The sequence below is a fragment of the Antechinus flavipes genome, chromosome 6, assembly GCF_016432865.1.
Source record: "Antechinus flavipes isolate AdamAnt ecotype Samford, QLD, Australia chromosome 6, AdamAnt_v2, whole genome shotgun sequence".
NCBI classification, from domain to species: Eukaryota; Metazoa; Chordata; class Mammalia; order Dasyuromorphia; family Dasyuridae; genus Antechinus; species Antechinus flavipes.
Window position 1 is genome coordinate 123,368,376 of NC_067403.1, and position 23,581 is coordinate 123,391,956.

The 23,581-nt window shown below is 36.6% G+C and overlaps 1 protein-coding gene across 2 annotated transcripts in view; it reads left to right on the forward strand.

The window, feature by feature from the left end:
* The first annotated feature begins 7,673 nt into the window (after positions 1-7,673).
* Positions 7,674-23,581, forward strand: part of FAM149A (family with sequence similarity 149 member A) — a 47,115-nt gene continuing 31,207 nt past the window's right edge. The window contains exons 1-2 of one of the 2 annotated variants that reach the window (XM_051964272.1): positions 7,674-8,511; positions 23,398-23,508. In XM_051964272.1, coding sequence (XP_051820232.1) covers positions 8,372-8,511; positions 23,398-23,508 — 251 coding nt within the window. In that variant the 5' untranslated portion in view covers positions 7,674-8,371. Of the gene's footprint in view, positions 8,512-23,397; positions 23,509-23,581 lie in introns of those variants that run through there. The other variant, XM_051964273.1, reaches the window with a different exon arrangement.

Sequence of the window (23,581 nt, forward strand, 5' to 3'; positions counted from 1 at the left end):
TTAAACGACTATTTTATGACAAACTCACCAAAGCAAGTGTTCACATGGTGGTCAGAAGAAGTGTTACAGGCCAATCTGAAGAAGTTTGGAATTGATTCTGAGATATGGGAGACACTAACAAAGGATTGCCTAGCATAGTGTGCCTGCATCAAAGAAGGTGATGTATTTCATAAATGAAGGAATTGTAATAGCTCAAAAGAAAGACAATATGCACAAATTTAGGGACATCTCCACTCCAAATGTTCATGAGGACTATTTGTGCCCAACCTCTGATAGAGCCATTTGAGTTTATATTGGTCTGACCAGCCACAGTGGAAAACACCAGTATAAACTAGTATAAACTAGAAAACAAGTATAAATTTGACTCTGACATTGTGATGTTATTTTAGTCCTATTCAAGAATGAAGGAAAACAACCAACCAATTTTGGGAAGTGATAAAGAAAGTCTGTTTATAAGATTATAAAATATGATTCTAGACAATAGCATTTCTACTTAAAGCCTTTTAATAAACATCCTCCTTAGTAGTCTCTTGACTACAAGTTTTGTTTCAAATTATCTCTGTTTTTCTTAGCAACGGTGGTTAAGTTCTAAGCAAACTTCAGTTTGCTTTGCCAGTGCTTTGTTTGAATGAATGTCTGAGTTTGGAGGGGAGGAAAGGGAATCCAATAATTCACATTGAAAAAATAAAGCAAGTTGCTTCAACCCAAAGTTATGCAATTTAATTTCTCTGCCTCCATAGAATAGGAAAGGCAGGGAAAATGCATTTATTAAAAATCTACTTCATGCTGGGTTAAAAACTTTTTTAAAATCTTCTAAACAAGTCTGGGAGGTAGGTGCTATTATTATTCCATTTTATGACTGAGGCAGAAAGAGGGTAATTGATAGATTACCCAGCTAGAAAATCCCTGAGGTCAAATTTGAACTCAGTTCTTCCTGATTTGAGTTCCAGTTTTCTATTCATTGCATCACCTCTAGACATCACTGACTGCCATATTTAAGAGCAGTTAATATAAATGTGAACTTGGTCTCCTAACAAAATATTTGCAAAGATTCTTGGAGGACAGGTTAGGTATATCTGTATTCTAATCCTACCTTAGATAGTAGCTTTGTGACTCTGGGCAAATCATTTAATCTCTTAATCTATTTTCCCCTGTAAAATAGGAATAATGAAAGCAACTCAAAGGGTAGATTTCAAAATCATCAGAATAGAGACGATAATTAAATGCGTGGTAGTTAATGAGATCCCTAAGTAAAATCATATAGACAGAGAATAGAATAGGATCCTGGACAGAACCCCCAGGGATACCTTTAGTTAGAGGTGATCTGGAAGAGGATTCAGCAAAGGAGTGAGTGGTCAGATAGGTAGGAGGAAGACCAGGAGAAAGTAGTGTCCAAAGTCCTAAAGAGTAGAGTATTGAGGAGATCAATAGTATCAAAAGCTCCAGAAAAAAATAGGAAAATTAAGACTAAGGAAAAGGCTTTTGAAAGTCAAGTCAACAAGTATGTATTAAAGATTTACTATATACCTGGCATGAGCTTGGTGTAAGGAATTCGAATACAAATAGAAAAGTCATCCTTGCCATCAAGGAGCTAACATGCTTTTTTTTTTTTTTTTTTTTAGATAATATTTTATTTTCCAAATACATGTAAAGATAGTTTTCCAATATTTGGTATTATTATTATTATTTTGCTGAGGTAATTGGGGTTAAGTGACTTGCCCAGGATCACACAGCTAGGAAATGTTAAGTGTCTGAGGTCACATTTGAACACAAGTCCTCCTGACTTCAGGGCTAGTGCTTTATCCACTGTGCCACCTAGCTGCCCCTCAACATTTGTTTTTGTAAACTTTGTGTTCAAAATTTTTCTCTCTTCCTTTCTTAATTCCCTCTCCCCAAGACAGTAAGTAATCTGATATAGGTTAAACATGTGCAGTTTTTAAAATGTATTTTTATATTTGTCATGTTGTGCAAGAAAAATCAGACCAAATGGGGATAACACATAAGAATGAAAAAAACAAATAAGTGAAATACTATTCTTTGATCCATATTCAGTTTATATAGTTCTCTTTGGATGCAGATGGCATTTTCTATCCTGTCTATTGGAATTGGCTTAAATCATGGCATTATTGAGAAGAGACAAGTCCATCATAGTTAATCATCACATAATCTTGTCTCTGTGTACAATGTTCTCTTGGTTCTGAAGGAGTTTACTTTCTAATGTAATATTTGTGATTTCTCAATTGTTCACCATATACAATACAGATTATAATAATCTCTGTACCTTCTATAGTAACTGATAGAAACACAAAATGTCAAACACCTAGCATTTCAGCTCAGTGGAATTCATTTGTTTGTTTAGATAAGCAATGGCTCCTGCAGTTTTTCAAGGCTACATGGTGATTTCAAATGTTTTTTGCTTCACGAACACCTTAATTTGTTGCAAATCTACAGGATGATTTAATATACTACTCATAATATTCTTTGTAGTAATTTACTGCTTACAATACCATTAAATTTTTTTTATTGTGATCCCTTTGGAACATCCTTTGCAAATCTCAAAGGGGATCATGAATCACTCAATTGGAACAAGGTTTAGCAAACAGAATACGTTGGGTTTGAAGACAGGAAACTTTGGTGCAATACCATATCTGCTACTTCCTACTTTTGTAAGCTTGGGCCTCAATTTCTTCATTTGAAAAGATTTCAGATCGCATAAGATTATAGGTGATCTTTTAACTATAAGTCCTGTGAGCCTTTTAAAAAGAAAGATTAAATACTAACTCAATTTTACAAAGAATTTAGCTGCTACAGAGAAAGACGATTTCTTATCTCACAATTTTCAGTGCTTCCATGATCTAAATGAGCTGATTAAAGGATACATAGTGATTGTCATTTTTAGACTATTCAACAATATTTTTTTAAAATCAGGAACTTACTATATAAAAGATCTTGATCTGTGACTGTGCACACTAGTCATTTTGATCAACTTCAGAGTGTCAATAGCCTGTTCCTTCAATTATTTTTTTTTTTTTAACTAACAAAGTAGTCTTTTTTTTCTCATTTCAGTTGCTTTTTCTTTTTTTCCTGATAACATCATATGTTTGGTTAAGGAATAACATTATGAGACTTGAGAAAAGGAAAAACAACACAGCCCTAGTTTGAATGAGTTTACTTTGTAAGACAGAAAACAAAAAGAAACAAGACAACATTGTCCGAGCTTGGTTCTCCACTCTGTTCTGTGTACTCTGAGCAATGAAAAGAAATCTATTGTGTCCTCCTCTCCCTATCAGTCAATCATCTATACAAAACTTGTATAATGACTGGCTTGTAGTTTTCATTGTGGTATTGAAAAGAAGGTTTTCTCCAAAAGTTTCCTAGATTCTTCTTTGGGAAAGGATAACAAAGACTTACAGGTACTGATAAAAAACCAAAAGGAATCTTGAATCCAGAGAGAGAGAATTGGCCAATAAAATGTACAAATGATGGCCCCATCATATATGTATTTCAAGGATATCTTTTAACAGAAGGAATGTAATCAGAGCAAGCCAGAATGAAATAAATTGGGGATTTGTTTGGAGATGATGGGAGAGAGAAAGTTAAATCAAGGTGCTTCAATTTATCAATGCTTTTGTAAATTGTGGTGCCCAAACTGGGCATAATACTTCAGATATGGTCTGATCAGAACAGAATACAGAGGAATGATTACTTCCTCATTCCTGGAAGCTCAGCTTCTCTTAATGATTCATTTTTGGTTTTTTTGTCTCTCAGAAGTGACTACTTATTGATAATATTTATAAAACTTATGTAATATATTGTATATTGCATTATTATGTAAAAATACAAGGTATAATATATGTTGTAATGTGGGAGCCACTTGACAGTGGCTGCTGGAGATCCAACCCAGGCTTGCAGAATGGATCTCCTCGTGTGAAAGGATGATGCAAGGAGATTGAAAGGCAGTTGTTGTTCTTTGACCTCTCTGACTAAGAGGCCATTGTGTTGTCTGACCTCTCTCCTCTTCCCTCTGCCTCCAATTTATTTCATTCCCAGTCCACAAGCAACACCTGTGTCAGCAAAGGCTGCCCTGCACCTTCTTCAGATGCTATGATCCACAGCTGTGGAGACTCTCAGAGAATTGACCTGCCCCTTAACAATATAAATTACATATATTATATTTATATTGAATATTACATTGTCTAATATTATATACAAAATACCAGCATATACAATCCCTTCCCTTCCCTGCTCTCTCTTTCCCTTATCTTAACTTTTTTTTAACCTCCAGGACTTTGAACAGTACTTGGCACATAATAAATGCTTCATATATAGTTGTTGAACAAGAAATATAGCTAGACCAAAGGACTATCAAACTGTACATGTCTCTACTGAATCTGTATCCCAAAGAGATCACAAAAAAGGGAAAAGGACTCATATGTGGAAAAACATTTGTAGCAACCCTTTTTTAGTGGAAAGTGAGTAGATATCAGTCAGTTGGGGAATAGCTGAATAAGTTATGATATATGAAATATAACAGAATATTACCGTTCTATAAGAAATGATCAGCAGACTGATTTCAGAAAGGCCTGGAAAGACTTATATGAACTGATGCTAAGTGAAGTGAGTAGAACCAAAAGAACATTTTACACATCAACAGCAAGATTATTGATAATCAGTTGTGATGGACTTGGCTCTTTTCAGCACTGAGGTGATTCAGGCCAATTCCAAGAGACGTGATAGAGGGAGCCATCTGCAATCCAGAAAGAGGACTATGGGACTGAATGTGTATCACAAATTAGTTTTTTCACCTTTTTGATGTTGTTTGCTTGTTGTCGTTTTTTCCTTTTTTTCCTTTTTGATCTGATCTTTCTTGTGCAGCATGATAAACATACAAATATATTTAGAAGAATTGCACATGTTTAACCTATATTGGATTACTTACTGTCTAGGAGACAGGGTGCAGGAAAGGGAGGGAGAAAAATTTGAAATACAAGGTTTTGCAAGGGTGAATATTGAAAACTATCATTGCATGTATTTTGAAAATAAAGAGATATTATTAAAAAAAAAAAAGAAATAGAGTTAGAAATTCATAGAAGTTGATAATGGAGAAAATGATGTTTTAAAATTTTAACACGATGAATGGATGACAAAGCAGAAACATTCTAATGTCATAAAATTCCAATTCCAAAAAGGTGGAATAGTGGAAAAAGCAACAGATTAGGAACCACAGACTCAGCACTCTTTGTTTTTATTAAATCTAAGATACATAAACAAAAGTGCTGTGCCCTCCTCCCCTTCAGAAAGCAAAGGTGGACACCTAGTGGTCTTCTTACAGTATTTCATATACATGTGGTCTGCAGCAGACAATGATGGAAGTACTGTCAAGAGTTTTGAATGACAAAATAAGGAATTTGAACTTTTGTAATTGAGGAACGATAGAAAAACTAATAAAAATCTCAATAACAGGATGGAGCTTTTTAGTTGGAGCCAGGAAGACTTGATTTGCAATTCCACCTAGAATTTCCTTAGCTGTGTGACTCTGGACAAGTTACTTAACTGCCCTCTGCTTCAGTTTTCTCCTTTGTAAAATGATAATAGCACATGCCTTCTGGGGAAGTTATGGGACTCACGTGAAATAATATGTATAAAAGACTTTGAAGCCTTAAAGTGCTACATAAAAACTAGTTATGAGAGGAAGATGTCTGTTCCCAGGATAGTAGTGAGGGCCTTTCCTAGGATGGTGGCAATGGGAAAAGAGAGGGAGGGACTAACGAGATAAACTCTGGGATCAGGAACAACAGAATTTCTTAGGTTAGAATGCATGCTCCTTGAGAGTGGTGATCTCTTTACATTCTTCTACTTGTAACCCTCACATTTAATAAAGCCCAGCTTCTTACACTGTGGTTTGCCCTGGAATGAGTTGATAAATGGATGTGGAGGTTGCAAACTTATTACTTATCACCATAAATGTTTCATTTGTATATCTATTTTACATACCTATATACCTATGTATAGAAAATGTTCAAGAAGTCCTGTATTGGCAAATAAATGCTCTTGGAATGGTGGGGATTGGTGGAAGTGAGAGGAGAAAATAGGATAATAGGATTATAGAATTTAAACTGGGAAGGGATTTTAAAAATTACTTAGTCCAATCCCATCATTTGACAGATGATGCAACTGAGGCCCAAGGAGGTTAAGTGATTTTCACAAAGTCATACATCTGAGGCAGAATTCGAACCTGGGTCTTTACGCCCTATTCATTCTCTTTCTCCCTCTTATAACAGATGTAACTGATATAAAGTAGAGAGTTAAGGAAAATGGTTCTGCCTTTGCATTGTGATTGAAGCATGTTCTGGAGTTCACCTTGGCATGGATGAACATTACCCAGAAGGTTTCCAGAGCCATCTTGTGACTGAGCATGTAAAATAGAGGAAGACCTAATAGCCTGCTGGTGGAGATCCAGAAACCTTTTGACCAGGAAACAGGGTACTCCGCTTCCAGTTCCAACTCCATCACTGACTGATTCAAAAAGTCATTTGGTTCTCTCTGAGCCTTAATTTCATCAACTATAGAATGAAGGGATTGAACCAAAGGGCCTCCAGTTTCTTCCATCATGAACTCCATGATCCTAAGATCTTAATGGCCTCAGTTTCCTCTATATATATATATAGGTTTAGATCAGCAGTTTGCAAACTTGACTCCATAAAACTTGTTTGTGTGGATCATGTCTATAAAAATTTAGTTTCTCAGATTAAACCTGCTACATTCTAAAAATAAGATTCATTTAAAAATAAAATTAATAAATCCATTACATGTTCACATAAGTAACATTTTTGAATGAAAAAATAACTTCCTCAAAGCAAAAAAAAAAAAAAAAAAAAAAAAAAATACGGAGAAGAGAAGACAGATCTCTGAATTCTCTGTGCTTCTGCTTTCAATCGCTTGAGATGATTTTAGTTGAAATATATGAGAACTATCTGACCTCACACAGATATCTCATTGGGAAAAGAGAAAAGTATTATCTTGAAAATAATTTTGAACTTTAGGATCCCCAGAAAGACTCTTGAGTTCCCAGAGGGATCCAACAACTTCACTTTGGGAATCTAAGTGCTTTCCAGTTTCCTTTTGAATTCAGTTTGAGAATGCTTTTTCTTAAAGCTTCTTCCCTCCAAAATTTCCCCCAAAAAACCTTTCACTAATTTTGTCTATTAGCGTGTCACTTACATGCCTATAAGCTTCCTTCCCTGTAGAATGTAAGCCCCTCCAGAGCAAGGACAATTTCATCCTGATCTTTCTTTGCCCAGAACAGTGATTGGCATATGATGCTTAAAGAAATCTTAGTTCAAATCGAGTTTGATTTTCTTGCTGGTTGAGAGGCAGAAAGGAGCAGGCTCCCTCTTCTAATTTGGAGAAGGAAAATCCAGAGGGAGGGGTGCTCCTGAATTAACATCCTCTTGAGGAAACTGGAGAGTAAGGATGCTTGCTCTTGGGATGCAGCAGATTGCTGGACTGGTTTTGCTTCTTTGTTCTTTCCATTTTCCCACCCCGTATTGAGTGATTTATTACCACTCCGGGGCAGTACGCCGGTACCATAGAGGTAAAAGGAGTTCCGGAATTTGTGGTCTGGGAATTTTGGGAGAACAGGAAGGGGCCAGGAGTCTGACTGGGCCTCCTGGGGTTGGAGGTGGGAGTGCCTCCCTGTCATTTGACAATGAAATCTGGCATCTGCTTAGGGGAGGCTCCTCGCCCTTGCCCCAGAGGGGAAAACTGGCGGATGTTTTCATCTACTCGAGTGTCCCTGGAAGGCAAATGCTGCTAACCGTGGAAGCTCCGGGGAGGAGTGGGAGCCAGAGGTGGGGTGGGGGATGAAGGAAAGGTCAGCTCTTCCCAGCTTAGCTAGGACTGGGGGCAGGGAAGTCTGGGAAACGCTGCGAAGCTGTCTAAGGAGAGAGAATCCAGGAAGAACATTCAGGTCATTGGCCGGCAGGAGGGAAGCTGGCTGGGTCCGGACGCCTTCCCACGCCCACCTAGCAAGGAGAAGAGACCGAGGCTATCCCGGGATAAAGGGCGGCTGCGAAGCACTAAGGGTCTTCCAGGAACCCCTCAGGAGCCCATGGCCGGAGCTGACCAGCTCCAGGACTCCAGGCAGCCCGTGCTCCCTGACGGGAAACTCTGTCCGGAACGCATTCCCTTGGACCTAATTGTGGAGGTCCATGCGCAGGACTAGCCAGGGTTGGATTCCTAGGGGGACGGCCGCACGCCCCGAGGGGGCGTAGGCCCTGGAAGAAGGGGCGGTCGCGGAGTGGGAGTAGGGGAGCGAGGAGATTGTAAGCCCTGAGCTCCCGTGGGGTAGGGGGAACCAGTTGCCTGCTTCATGCATGGGGGTCGTGGGGGCTGGCACCGCTGTCGGGCCTTGCACCCCAGCAGCGGTCGGCAGGTTCGGGACCCCGCGAGCAGCAGGAGCAGCAGCAACTGGAGCAGCTTCAGCAGCAAAAAAGGATTGATTGTCATTGGGTAAGTCCAAAGGGCAAGCCTTAGCTGTTTATCGTGGAGGTGGGGCGGGGCAGGAGATTAGAGGCCTCTAGGATTTTTTTTTCCTCTGCAGAGATCGTTTTAGGTTTTCGGGAGGGTGGATTACCTTTCTACATGGTTTATAAACATGTAAATAGTCTCATCAATACATTCCATAGATATTTAATATAGGAATACAAATATTTGTTCTTAGAACGTTATTCCTGAATGAAAAGATTTTTTCATTTGTCTAGAGCACAGCATTCTCTCTTTACAATGCATTTATATTGTAAAAAGGAACTGGACCTGTGATTTCATCGGTATAGGGATCTTCCCATTAGAAAAACTCCTCATAACCATGCAGATCGCGCACCTTCCTTCCTTTTTTATTGTCCCCTTTTAGAAGCATTGCCTTAGTTCTAGAGGAACTAAGATGTTTAGTGACTTTCTCTGGAATACAGAAAGCCAGGATAAGTCCAAGCTAGGACTTCAAACCAGATCTTTTTTCCAAAGAAGTCAACTTTTAACCACTGTATCAGCTGCTTATTTATACAATTCAGGTAAATTAAAAATGCTCTGGATTAGATAGTATATCCCTTTTTATGGTGTCAGCTTTCAGATATCCACTGTGTATGGGAATCAGAGAATGAATCCAGATAGATCAAAATCTAGATTAGAGCTGTCAGGGACTGTCAGGATCATCTAAATGCTTCATTTTACACCTGAAGAATTAAGGGAAATGATTTTCTCCAGCTCTGGAGATAGTAAGTAGATAGTAAATGCTTCCTCTCATTTAGTAGATGATGAAACTCTTCTCTATAAGGAAGGAACTGAAGGAACAAACTAGTCCTGTTACAGACAAAGGAAGCTGAAGCCAAAATTTCACAACAATCTAGTTTTCCTGATTCTAGGCAGTAGAGGTGCAGGTTAGAACACTGGGTTTGAAGTCTGGAAGACCTGAGTTCAAATTTTAGGCCTCACATCACTTACAGACCATTTAATTGTGAGGAGAATGTGAAATATTTGTAAAGTAGTTAGCATAGTACCTGGCACAGAGTAGGTGTTATCAATTTGGTGTTCCTTTCACTGTGTTATATATGTAGAAAGTAGTAGTCCTGGAAAAGGAGTAATTAACTAAAGCATTTGATCTTTAAAGTTCTCAGAATCATAGGATTATAGATTTAGAGTAGGATGGATCTTAACAATTATATATTTCGAACCCCTCATTTTACAGATGAGGAAACTGAGATTTCTAGAGTAGTTTGTCCAAAGTTAAAGTTACTAAGGAGAAGAATCAAGTTTAAACTAGATGGTCTGACTTGAAATTTATCATGCTGCCTCATGTGTCATGTTATACTAATTGTATTTCTATTTGATGAATGGGTAAGGCACGCTTTCTTTTGATTTAGAACCTAACGTGGTCATGACCTCCCTGACTTCTCAAGGAGGTGAGAACCCCCCCAAAAAGGTGATCACGCCTTCCCTGACTGCTCAAAAAAGAAGTAAAAACACTATAAAAAGAAGGTGGTCACACACTCCCTGACATCTTAGTAAGGGAGATGAAAACACCAAAGGAAATGGGAAATCAAATCAGATTAGTGGGTTTCTAAAGGGGCTCATTTGAAACAGATATACATAAATCCATCAATATGGGAGGCATTACACATAATTACATAAGCACATGGAAATATAACACAGGCTAGTAGTGATATAACAAATAACATGAATCAACATGAGAATTTATACATGTCCATAAGTGCTAGAAATTGTCCAAAAGGAATCCATTGTCCATTAGTTCATGTGCCAGGAATCCAATAATTCCTGCAAGCTTTGAAGTACTGCAATAGTCTCATCAATAATTTTTCATCTCAAGGAATCCAATGATTCCTGCTGGTTTTCAAGTCCTTGAAACAGTCATGTTGTGTTAGACATCTGATTCCTGAAGATTTTAAAGTTCTTTTAACAGTCTCATTGTCAGCCATGCTCTTTCAGTATCAGATGTTTCTTAAATCTTCTTCTTTGCTTTGAGGTTTTTCTCCTTTTTTGTCTCTCTCCAGATGCTCGTTGCCACCCATCTGTTTCCTTCTCCATCTGTTTCCTTCTCTGTCTGTAGGAATATAAACAGACCCTCTCTCTGGGCAGTTAACCTATCTAATTCCCTTCTATTTACCACTTTTGGGATTTCTCTTCATCATCTGGCAATTACATTGGAGCTGTTTGCACTGGACACTACCCTATTGGGTTAAAAAGCCTGTATTTTACCCAACTGTAATCTCTTTCTGCCATGTGATTATTTTTAGGCTGATTGATCACATCAGAGTCCTGACCTTCTAAAGACTCTCTGGGTGTAACCTCAGCTGCCAGGATGCCCCATCTGTCTTTTGTATGATATCTTGGAGCTGGGCCCTGCCTCTCATTTCCCTGGGTCAATCTACAGTCTGAGGTCCAGCGTTAACCCTTGTGGCATTTTTATTTTGGGTTTTGGGTTTTATTCTCTCACCCTGTCCTCTCACTCTATCTCTATATCTACACTGAGCTTTTAGATGTCCAACTTTTCCACACTGAAAACATTGACGATTTTCTCTAGAAGTCCTTTGCCAAGAGGGAGCCTGTCTTCCCATGTTCATCATAGTATGGGTATAATAAGCATTTGTGCCCACTGTGGCACAGCGCCCTATGATCTCCTCTAAAGGAGCATCTTTGTCTAGTCCCCATATAATTCTTTTGCAAACCTTATTGGCATTTTCCTTAGCTAGATGTCTGGTCATTATTTCTATAGCTGCATTATCTCCAATGGTTCTTATTACAGCTATTTGCAAATGTCCCACAAAATCAGCAAAAGATTCTTTGGGACCTTGCTCTATTTTTGTGAAGGCTTTGCATCCATCTTTCTGTCTGGGGAGAGAACTCCAAGCTTTTATTGCAGCCTTAGAAATTTGCTCACACACTGGTATGGGATAATAAATCTGTTCTGAATTCTCTCCATACTGACCTTCACCAGCTAGTTGGTCAAAAGCTATTTGTACATTAGTTCCTGTTTGCCTATTGCCTTGGGCTTGAATCCTACATAATTCATAAAACTCCGAAAGCCACAACAAATTTTGTCCAGGTTCTAAACATGTCCTAGCTATGGATTTCCAATCACTTGGGGTTAAGATTTCATAAGACAAACTATCTAGTAACATCTTCACATAAGATGATGTAGCCCCATAAAGATTGCATCCCTTTTACAAATCCTTAATTTTTTCCAAATTAAAAGGAGTGTATCTTCTCCCTTTTTGACCTGAAGAGTCAAACTCTTCTATCACAGAATATGCATTTATAAAATCAGATATATCTTCTCCTTCATTTTTTGCCTTAATCAATGCCTTTTCTAATCTTGTCACAGGCTCCTTAATAGGTGGTTCTAATTGAATTACTGCCTCTCCCCCTCCAGCTTCTGCTTCCACCCATGAACGGTTAATTGAGGGGGGAGGGTCATGAGATATGGAATGATCTAATTTCTCCTGCTGTGAAGTATCACACTCAAAATTGTACTTAACTCCATTCTTATCTGATTCTTCCTCTTTTTCACTTAGTTTAGTTGGCACCTCCCCCTCCTGCTCTTGTTTCTTTTTCCTCATTCTAACACTTACATAATTTCCTAAAGCCAGTTGTATTAAATTGTATGTATTAAGTATGTCTTTGAAAATTGCATTTTTATTGCAGAATTGATAAAGATCCTCTCCTACTAATTTCCACTCCATTGAGTTTGGATTGGAATTGTAGTGTTCACCCAGTTGCTTTCCTACTAATTTCCATCATTTAGATCCAGTTTTTTCCAATAGAGAACCAAGGATATATGTGCTTTACAGTTTCTAAAAGTTCAGTGATCTGCTCCAAAATTATAATCAAATCTTGGCTTTCCATAACTTTGACAATGCTCTCTAAACATTTTCCTTGAACAGAAACAGAAGGCTATTTTCTAAACATCTGTCCCATCTTAGCTGAAATTCTACTTTAATTTTTTAAACAAAATTTCTTTGTTGTACTCACCCTAATTTCTGGGTTAAGGAGATTTTTTCCACTGGAATCAGGGTCCTGTCAGCCCCACATTGGGTGCCAAAATGTGGTGTTTTTTATAATATAAGATCTTTTTTTATATATTCTTTTTTATAATATAAGATCATTCTCTCTGGGAGAAGGTTTCTTGGGGAAGTTTTCTGGAGGCAGCCTTAGTTTCAGTTCCATGTAATAATCACTTCAAATGCAGCCAGGTGTTAAAGTAATTCTTTATTGTTTCTCCCAAAATAGCCCAGTTAGCTTTCTTTCAGCTTCTCCCCGAATCTTGGTTCTGCCTGACTGCAGATTAGCTTCTCAATCTCTCGAACTGAACTCTCACTCTGTCAATCTTCCAAAGTGACTTCTGGCTTTAGCTCAACTCTGACTCGGGGCAATCTTTCAACTGACGCTCCTTCACTCTGAATCTTTTCAACTGACCCTGCTGACCGAGCTCAGCCGTTTTTATGCTCTCTCAAAGGTTGATTCCTCTGGGAGTGGGATTATGGGAGGTTACAAAGTTAACTTTATGAATCTCCCGTGCTTGTGAACTCCAATGAGACTTAACTACATTAGTGAGTTAGAGAATTTGCTAAGTACCATGCTAAATTAGGCAACTGACTTGTCACTTTGTAAGGATTCTAACAGGTGCTCACTGGGAATAGGAAAAAAGAGGTAAAAGACCATTCTTGGCCTCAGAATTTAGCAAGATCCAACTAACCTCTCTCCCCCCGCCTTACTCCACCCTGCCCCTCCCCTTATATTGGGGTGGAGCATAATTCCTTTGAATAGCTTGCCCAGGATTGGCATTGAGAAGTAAATGACTTTAATGAAAGTTTAGGTCCAGCTCTTCATTTCAATATTTATTCTCTCGTTAATTATTAACCAATCAGATTTGATTTTCATCTTTTTGAATGATCTAAGAAAATGATGGCTAAATGATCATCCTTTTACTAATATGTTGACATTATTAATAAAATGATTAATTACCCCAAATTATGTTTCTTGAACCTTTCTAAATGCTATGGACTCTCAGTCTAAACTTATCACAACACAGATTCTAGTTATGTCAGCAAATAATAAATGTAAAAGCAACTAGATGGAAAGAGTGTTGGACCTGGAGTCACAAGGACCTGAGTTCAGATCCAGAGTCAAGATAATTAGCTGTGACCCTAGGCAAGTCACTTAATCTCAAAGCTTCCCCTTCTTTAAAATGGGGATAATAATAGCACTTGTCACTAAGGTTCATTGTGAGTATAAAATATTTATAAAGCATTTTGCTCGAGAAAATGCTAGTGGTAGTGGGGGTGATGATGGCGATGTTCTGGTTACTATTATAAAGTTAAGGTCAAGTGGTGGTTCTAGCTCACTTTGGAGAAGAATATTGCAAGATCGTCTATGAAATAACTTTATGCCACTTAAAGATTGTTCATTGAAGTGTGGTAGGACCATGACCAGTATTAGGAAATCATAACTTCTTTGTAGCCCTGGAGTGAGCCATGAATATCTTTCAGCTTCAGCTTCACTCTGTTGACCTTGGAGAGGCCACTCTCTTAAGTTATTATCTGATGCCCAGTCTAGAATAAGTTCTTTGGGATGAAAGATATGGTGGATCATTGCCTTATCCTAGCAGCCCTTTCAACTTGGTAAGATTAACCTTTTGTGGGCATAGTCTTTCAAACTCAGCTGACTTCTTTGCTTTTTAATGAGGTACAAGGATACAACTTTAGAGAAAAAATTTGCAGTTATATGATAATAATGGCTAGCCTTTACATAGCACTTTAACTTTTGCAAAGCATTTGACAAATATACATCTTCAATATTGAGCATGTATAATGGCCCCTTGATATTTGTGAATACATAAATAACAGGTGATAGGATATATAATGAGAGAAGGCCAGCCTTGGAATCAGGAAAACTTGGCTTCAAGTCTTGCCTGTGACACAGAATTCCCTTTGTGATCAGCAGCAAGACACTTAAATTCTTAGTGTCCCAGCTACCTCTCCAAGATTAAGCAGTAGAGGAGATGCTGATATTCATCAAGAAAAGGTTTCATTCCCAGAGATTCCTTCACTCCATGTTGACATTTCAAGTTGAGATTGTTATTAATAATATTAATATCGACAATAATATATTATCACTAATTTTAATAATTATCATTAAATGATAATAATATGTTGAAATTATGACCTATCTGCATGATTAGCCATAAGAACAGCCAAGTGTTCTTTTCTAGCACTTAGAGCTACAAAGATAAAGAATTCATTACACTCTTCATAGATGTTTCCCAGAAAGATTGATTTAAATTCCTGTAACATGTGATCCAAAATTTCTTCCAACTTAATAATAGCTAGCATTTTTATAACACTCAAGATCTGCAGCATTTTACACATATGATTTCATTTGCTCCTCATAACAAGCCAATGAGATAGGTGCTGCTATTATTCCCATTTTATAGATGGTGAAATTAAAGTAGAGGTTAAATGACTATCCCAGGTTATAGAGCTAGTAAATATTTGAATCTAGATTTGAACTCAGGGATTTGTGACTCTGGGTCCAGAGGATTGTGTGATTTAGCTCTCTAGAAATGTCTTTCTACTAATTGATTAGTCAACAAGCGTGTATTAATAGATTAATACATGTATAAATAGATTAATAGATTAAACTACAGCTTTTATAACTTAAAAGATTTTTGAGACACTCTATAGAAAGAAAATATATATAAATAAGTAAGTAGTTTGGGAAGAAAGAAATGCTAATTTCAGGGACCAGGAAAGGCTTTATCATTGCTATATAGTATTTAAATATTTGATTGAATGTCCCATGTGTGCCACGTAAAAGCAGTTTAAATTCTGGCAATGTGAATTTATAATCTATAGTCAATAAAACAATATTCATTAATAAGTACACAAATATCTCCATATGGATTGTTGTGCAGCATATAATTGTGCAACAGAACCAGGAAGACCAAAAAATGGCAGTTTAAAAATGGTGCCAATCTCTAATAGTTATGTGAGATTTCATATTTAATTGAAACTTTCATTATGATAAAGTAGAAAGAACCCTAGCTTGGAGTTAGGAGACTTGGCTAGTTTCCCAGTTGCCCTACAACAACAACAACAACAACAACAACTCTTGATTCTTGTAGATATCACCTTAGGTGACAATGAACTTCACCATGGAGACAATAAGAAAACATCTTGAATGGGCAATAAGTTAAGAAAAAACAAAGGCAAAGAATTTCGTTCTGAGGCTTTCTGCAGGAGGCTTGTATTGTTCCCTTCAGCTCCTACTGTTTCCCCCTTATAAGCTTACTTTGAATGATGTATAAAAAGTTTGAGAGACAGTTTCTGGGTGATTAATCATTTTATTAATTATGTTAGTGGATAAAAGAGAGAATCCACTTCTACCTAGATCTATCTGATTAAAATATAATGGGCTGGAATCAGTTTACCTAAGTTAGTTCACCTAACCTAACATTTCTTTATCTTATGATCAGATCTGAGTTTTCCAGTTGGGTTAATTTAGCCTAAGATTTCATTTCATTATGAGCCCTGCACTTCAAAGACTGCCTGAATTACTTACCAAGGTGGTTTCTTTCTTTCTTTCTTTTTTGTGATTTCATTAGTATAAATAATTCTTTATATATATGTAGCTTTTTATTTACAGGTTATATGCATGGGTAATTTTACCAAGGTGGTTTCTAAATGAAGAAAAGGAAGGGGAAAATCCTTAGTCCTAATTTAATAATTGGGCCTCAATACAGGAAAGAAATAATAATTTCTTTCACTTTTATCTACTTACTATATTCTTATTTAATATACTTGTCATCTCTCTTATTGGAATGGAAATTCCTTGAGGACAGGGACTGTTTTTGCTTTTTCTTTGTATTTGCAGGACTTAATACACATAGAGATATTTTATTAGTATAGGAATAAGTGCTATTAATATAGGAGCATATATTTAATTTTATTAATAAAGGAAACCCCCAGGTAAGGAATCTAACTTGTCTAGCCAATGAAAGCTGGCACATTTCTTGCAATTTATAGTCTTGGAGGGCTGTCTAGAGCAAGTGATTAAAGCAAGAATGTGTCAAAGGGAGAACTGAAACCCAGGTTTTTCTGACCTTAAGGCCAGCTCTCTGTCTACAACACTACATGGTCTCTCCATAGATAAGTGCTTCTTAATGAATACTCATTGATTCATTATGAAATGTGAACATTTTCTGTAACTGTTTAATTCCCCAACTATTTCTAAACTTTCAACTACGAGATATTCAGTAATTGGCAGGGATTTACAAATATCATTAATAGTTTGTATTGCCTTGTTAAAGGATCATAGATTCAGACCTGAAAAGGATTGGACTTCAGTTCTCTCATTTTATGGAGGAGTAAGCTTGCCTAAGGTCACATAGATAGGAAGTGGCAGAACCAGGACCTTAAATCAAGTCCTTTGACTCCAAATCCAGTGGGTATTTTTTCTACGCTCCCATTTTAATTCCCAGTGAATTGAAGGTATAATATCCAAATCACTTTATTTTTAAATGACTTTTAATTTTTTAGTCGTCAATCAGTAAATATGTATTAGTGACAATTATGTGCCAGGCACTGTGCAAAGCTCTGGAGGTATAAAAAGAGGCAAAACTGGTATCTTGGAGCCCATAGTTTAATGGAGGAGAAAGCAAACAAACAAAGATATTCAAATAAGTTAATATAATTAACAAAGGAAAGGGACTAAAATTAAGAGGGGGGTGAAAAAGGCTTCCTATAGAAGATGGACTTTTAAGTGGGAGTTAAGGAAAGCCAGGGCAGCTTCATAGACAGAGTGCTGGACATAGAGTAAGAAGATTCATCTTTCTAAGTTCATATCTGTCTTCAGAAACTTATAGCTATGTGACTCTGGGTAAATGACTTAAGCCTATTTGTCTCAGTTTCCTTATCTGTAGAATGAGTTAAGAGAAGGAAATGGGAAACCATTCTAGCATCTTTGCCAAGAGAACCCCAAATGAGATCACAAAAAGTCAGACATGAATGGGAAGGACTGACCAAGAAGATGACAACTAAAAAATAATGAAAACTAGGAAGTACAGATGAGGAGGGAAAGCATTTCAGGTGTGGAGGATCACCAAAAAAAAGCTTGGAAAACCAGAAATGGCACATCTTTTCTTAATCAGGCACTGATTATAGATAATGTCTTATTTATGTGTTTCTATTTTATTTTATTTATGTTCTTTTTTATTTGTTTTCTGTGGTGTTTTTCGTCTTTAAAATAAATAATGGTTTTCTCTCTGGGAGAAGGTTTCTTGGGGAGGTTTTGTGGAGGCAGCCTTAGTATCAGTTCAGATCAATAATAATCACCCAAATGCAGCCAGGTGCTAAAAGTTCAGCTCTTTTATTGTCTCCAATATAGCCCAATTAGTTTTTCTTAGAGGCCTCTCTCTGCTTGGTTCTAAGAGCTCTTGCAGCTTTGTCCTTGGCTTCTGCCTCCGCTTTCTTCAGCCTCCAGCCAGCACCAAGGTGGAATGAATCTGACTTGCTTCTGAGAGTGGGCTTGTGGGCTTCCTCCCAGAGTACTCCTATCTCAATCTAATTCAGCTGAACTCCTGACTGAATCCGCTTCTTATATATCATCTCCCAAAGGTTTACTCCTCCGCTTCGAGGGAGGGATTAAGGGAGGTGTGAATTCAGATATCTCATACTAAACCCTGAAATCTCCCAAACGTGTGAACTCCAATGAGTACTTACATACTTCTTGCTTGTATGAGCTCTCTAAAGGTGTAAACACAAGCACTGTTTCTATTAGTATTAGCGACTTATCACCTTGTAAGGACTTGCTCTAAGGTGTGAACCAATAAGCATTGTATCAATTCCATTGAATTAACGCTAGGATTCTAACATCTCCCTTGAGTTATCACCTTGTTTCAAGTTGAGTTAACACTAGGATTCCAACAGTTTTCTATTATATTCTTTTAGGCATGAGGTTTGCCTTAAATTGAAGTTTAAGAATTTATGTTTATTGAGGCAGCATACTGGTTATTAGGGATAGTATGTTTCAAGGCCCTTGCTAGGGACTTTTTACTTGTTTAAAGATAAGGACAAGCAAAGTGTACATGAAATAAACACAATGATTTGGGGGTGGGGCAGGAACATTAACAACTAGGGATCCAAAGAGAGATGGCACCTAAGCTGAGCCTTGAAAGGAGTTTCAGGTTCCAAGAGACAGAATGGAAGAGGCAGAATTGAAGCCATGAAGAACATAGCCTGTGGGAGAGCTTGAGGGTGAATGATTAAAGGTCATGTATGCAGAAAATCTAGTGAGTTTGGATGCAATGGTAAGTACATATTGGGAAGTACAACATATGTAAGCAGTCTAGCAAGGTAACCATGGAGCAAGACTGGGATGAGTTCTAACTGTTAAAGAGAAGAGTTTATATTTTATTCTAGAGGTAATGAACACCTGAAGGGTTGGGACTTAATTGGAACAGGGTTTTTAAAGGTGTGAAATGTGGCAGCTGTGTGGATACTGGGTTGAAGAATGGAGAGAAAATGGATGCAGGGAGAAAAAATTAGTAGGCTGTTGTAATAATTAAGGAGATAAATGAAGGGATTATTAGGCTGGCTTACTGGGAAAAGGAAAATAAAAACAATCCAGGTCGAGGATATTAATTCAATAGGACTTGGAAGCTAATTAGATATTGGGAATCAGGGGGAGTGAAAAGTCTAGAATGACCCCAAGGTTATGGACTTGGATGGTTAAAAGAATTATGATTTCTTCAACATAAATAGGGAAACTTGAAAGAAGGGTAGATGAGTTTAGGGAGAAAGAAAAGAAGTTCTTTCTCAGGGCTGTTGAGTTTGGTATCTCTAGGAGAGGAACATTCTGGTAGAGATGTTCAGCAGTCCACTGGAGATGACAAGGACAGAGCATGTACTTGGTAGTCCTCTAGATCAGAATTTCTTAAACTTTTTTCTACTTGACTTCTTTTTTTTTTGCTCCCCAAATTTTTACATTACCCCCAGTATATGGATATAAAAATAGGTATACAAATCAAACACTGATAATAAATCATAATTCATGACTCCCACATTCATTTACGAGACCAGATTTAGGGTCACAAATCACAGTATAAGAAATTGGGATCTATATTGTATGCATTTTATTTCCATGAAAAATCATAGACCTCCCATAGCATTGGAAACTATTAATACATACTGACCAAGAATTAATTGGAGTTAAACTGAAGTTTTCAGAAGGTTCAACAAAAGGACATTTAATAATTAACAATGAATGCATTCCAGTGGACAAGTTCCATAACTTAAAAGGTATTTTTTCGATTACCATTTTCTCTTAAATAAAGCAGCATGATGTAATGAGTAGAAAATTGGCCTCAATCAGAAAGACCTAGGTTCCAATCTTGCTTCTAACATATATTAGCTGTGTGACTCTGAGAAAGTTATTTACACCTAGTGCTTATCCCAAACTCATCTCTAAAATTATAAATTAAGAAGTAATACTGACATTCATTGTTTGGACTTTATTCAAAGGACTTCCTTCCAAATCATAAACCTGGGCTGAAGGAGACCCAAATTCACAGTCATGCAAGTGAATAGGATTAAAGAATTTGCATCCTAAATTTGAATCCAATGACCAACTCCTAGATACCAGGTAGAAAGGAATTCTGGATTTATTGTAAGATTAGGATATATTTGTCTTATTTGAGTTTACCTAAATAATCTTATAACTATATGTGTGCATACTCATGTATCTGGATTCATAGAATTTTAGAGCTGGAATTATTTGCAGATCTAATCTAAGCCTTTCGTTTTATAGACAAGGGAATTGAGACATCCAGAGAAGCTAAGCAACTGTTCAAAATCCCACACAAAATTAATGAGGCTACTAAAATCTTAATCTAAGTTTAGAGTTGACCAGATTTTCCCCATTCCTACCTTGCAGAAAATTTCTTATTACCTCTTTTTCCTCTCTCCTTCCCCTTCCTTCCTCCTCAGTGGCTGTTAGGTTAAGTGGCTTATCCAGGGTCCCATGACTAGAAAGTGTTAAGTTTCTGAGGTTGTATTTGAATTTGGGTCCTCTTGACTTCAGGGCTGATGCTCTATCCACGCTGCCGTTGAGCTATCCTACTCCTTATTACTTTTAAGGACAAATTGAAAAATTCTATTTGGCATTTAAAGCCTTTTTTCTTTTGTAGCTTTCCGGTCTTGTTACATTTTATTCCCTGACACAACACTATATGATTCAACTGCATTCATTGCTTCCTCTTCAGTGTGTTTGCACGCTCCCCATTCCTGGAATACCCTCTTTCATCATCTCTACCTCCTAAGTGCTCTGACCTTCTTAAAGAATTGCTTTAAAACCTGCCTTTCACAGAATGCCTTTTATGATTTCCCTAGGTGCTAGTGCCTTCTCTGAGATTGTTGTTGTTCAGTCATGTCTGACTCTCTGTGAGCTTGTATGGGATTTTCTTGTCAAAGATACTGGAGTAGGTTTACCATTTCCTGCTACAGTGGATTAAGGCAAATAGAAATTAGTTGATTTGACCAGTGTTTGAGGCCACATTTGAACACAGGTCTTCCTGACTCTGGATCTGGCACTCTATTCACTGAGCTACCTATTTGTCTTTCTGAAATTACCATATTGTCTCCTCCATTGGAGTATGATCTCCTTGAATGTTTTTGCAGGGACGATGTTTTTGCCATCTCTAATCTTTAACCCAGTGCCACATACATAGTCTAGCAATTGATACTCGTTTATGGATTAATTACTTGATTGACTGATTTCAACTACATTTTGCTGGGAGTCCTGGAAAGTAATGGGAGAACTTCTTATAGTCATGAAATCAGCTTCATACCTCTCCTAATGAAAGACTTATCAAGTATTGGTTACTAACTCTGGGATGGGATGATGTAATGGATCAAACCCATCCTGGGAATACCACTTCAGTTTTTGATAGTGGAAACTCACATGTCAGAGGAACAAGACTTTTATTCTATTAGGTGATAGTGTCTTGCTGAATGTAAACTTCGTTGTTTTTTTGTTCAAACATGCTTTTGTTTTTGCTTGATAAATATTCTTGTGGAATGATCACAGCAAAGCTCCTCATCCCAATGAAATTACTATGAAATTATTTTACCAAGTTAGAAAAAATAATTTAAAAATCCATTTGGAAGAATAAAAAATCATGAATTTCTATGAAACTAATGAAAAAATATAAAAGAAAGAGATTCAGTAATATTAGGCTTTAAATTAAATTATAAGTCATTATAATTAAATTGTAAATATATATCATCTTATATCAAATCTATTTGAGATGGGTTAAGAAATAGAAAGATAAATGGAACAGAATAGACATACAATTTACAATAGTAAAGGACTATAGTAACTTGTGTGTGACAAATGAAAAGATTGACATTTTGGGGATAAGAAATCATTATTTGGTAAAAATTGTTGGGAAAGCATGAAAGCAGTTTGGCAAAAATTTGGCATAGACCATTATCTTAAACCATGTACTAAGTACAATAAGGATAAAATAGATATATAATATAGATAAAAGGAAGTTATCACAAGAAAATCAGAAGACTGTGAAACATATTACTTATCAGGTCTCATGGATAGGAGAATAATATATGAAGAAACAAAGGTGTAGAGAATTGAGGAGTAAAATGTATGATTTCAGTATTAAGTTTAAAAATTCTTATACAAATAAAACCAACTAAACTAGATTAGAAGTAGAGTAGAAAATTGGAGGAAAACTTCCACAGACAACCTCTCAGATATGTAAAGAATTTTGTCAAATTTTTAAGAATAAAAGGCATTTTTCAATTGATAAAGGGTCAAAGGATATGAAGAGAAGTTTTTCAATGAAGAAATCAAAAATATATATAGTAATGTGAAAAAATACTATAAATAATTACTGATTAGAGAAATACAGATTAAAACTACTTTGAGATACTATCTTACTGATTCAGGCCTATTTCAATGATCTTGTGATGATGAAAGTCATTTGGCTAGATTATTAAACAGCATTTCACTCTTTTTGTTGTGGTTTGCTTGAATTTTATTTTCTTTCTCATTTTTTATCTGATTTTTCTTGTGCAGCAGGATAATTGTATAAACATTTGGATTTAACATATATTTTTTACCATGTTTAACATATATTGGATTACATGCCATCCAGGGAAGGGAGGGAGAATGGGGAGAAATTGGAACACAAGGTTTTTCAAGAGTCAATGTTGAAAAAATTAACCTTGCTTATGTTTTGAAAATAAAAAACTTCAATAAAAAATGATACATAGGAAGAAAAGAGATATCATCTTACATATATCAGATTGGCTAAAATGGTGGATGCCTTTCAATTGGGGAATGGCTAAAAACTTGTGGCATATGATTGTGATGGAATATAAGAAATGATGAGCTAAGTTGATTGTAGAAAAACATGAAAATACTTAATAAAAGTGCAACAACAGAAAACAAATGAAAACTTAAATGGAAGCTTAGAAAAGTAGGTATCCTTGAAAATGGTATATAGTATTTATTTCATGGATTTTAAAAAATAAACAGAATGGAAATTTGTTGATTTATATTAAATCCTCTATGTTCTGCTGTATACATGGAAAAGTCCTTTTTTCTTCTCTCATTTTGTATTTAAATTTAAAATTAACAAAAGGCAAGAGAAGCACCTATATAAAGAAATGCTTCTCTGTCAGAGTTTGTAAATTGATCATAAAATGCACAGTAATTAGATTTTCTGGAAGTAAAGATTCTTAAGTATGGCAAATACATTAATGTCCATTTCCTCTTTTTTCTATGTTTTGTTGTTTTTGTTTTTCCCAGAAAAGGACTAACTGAAGGACCTGGGGAGCAACGTCTTACTGTGAAGAGCAAGGACCTTCTTCCTAAACATTTCACCAAAAATGTGCAGGAAGCCATTCATAATTATAAGTGGTAAGAATAAACTTGTGATTTCTTATGGAATTCAGAATGGAGAAATGTGTGCTGGCTATGTGGTAGGGAAGAA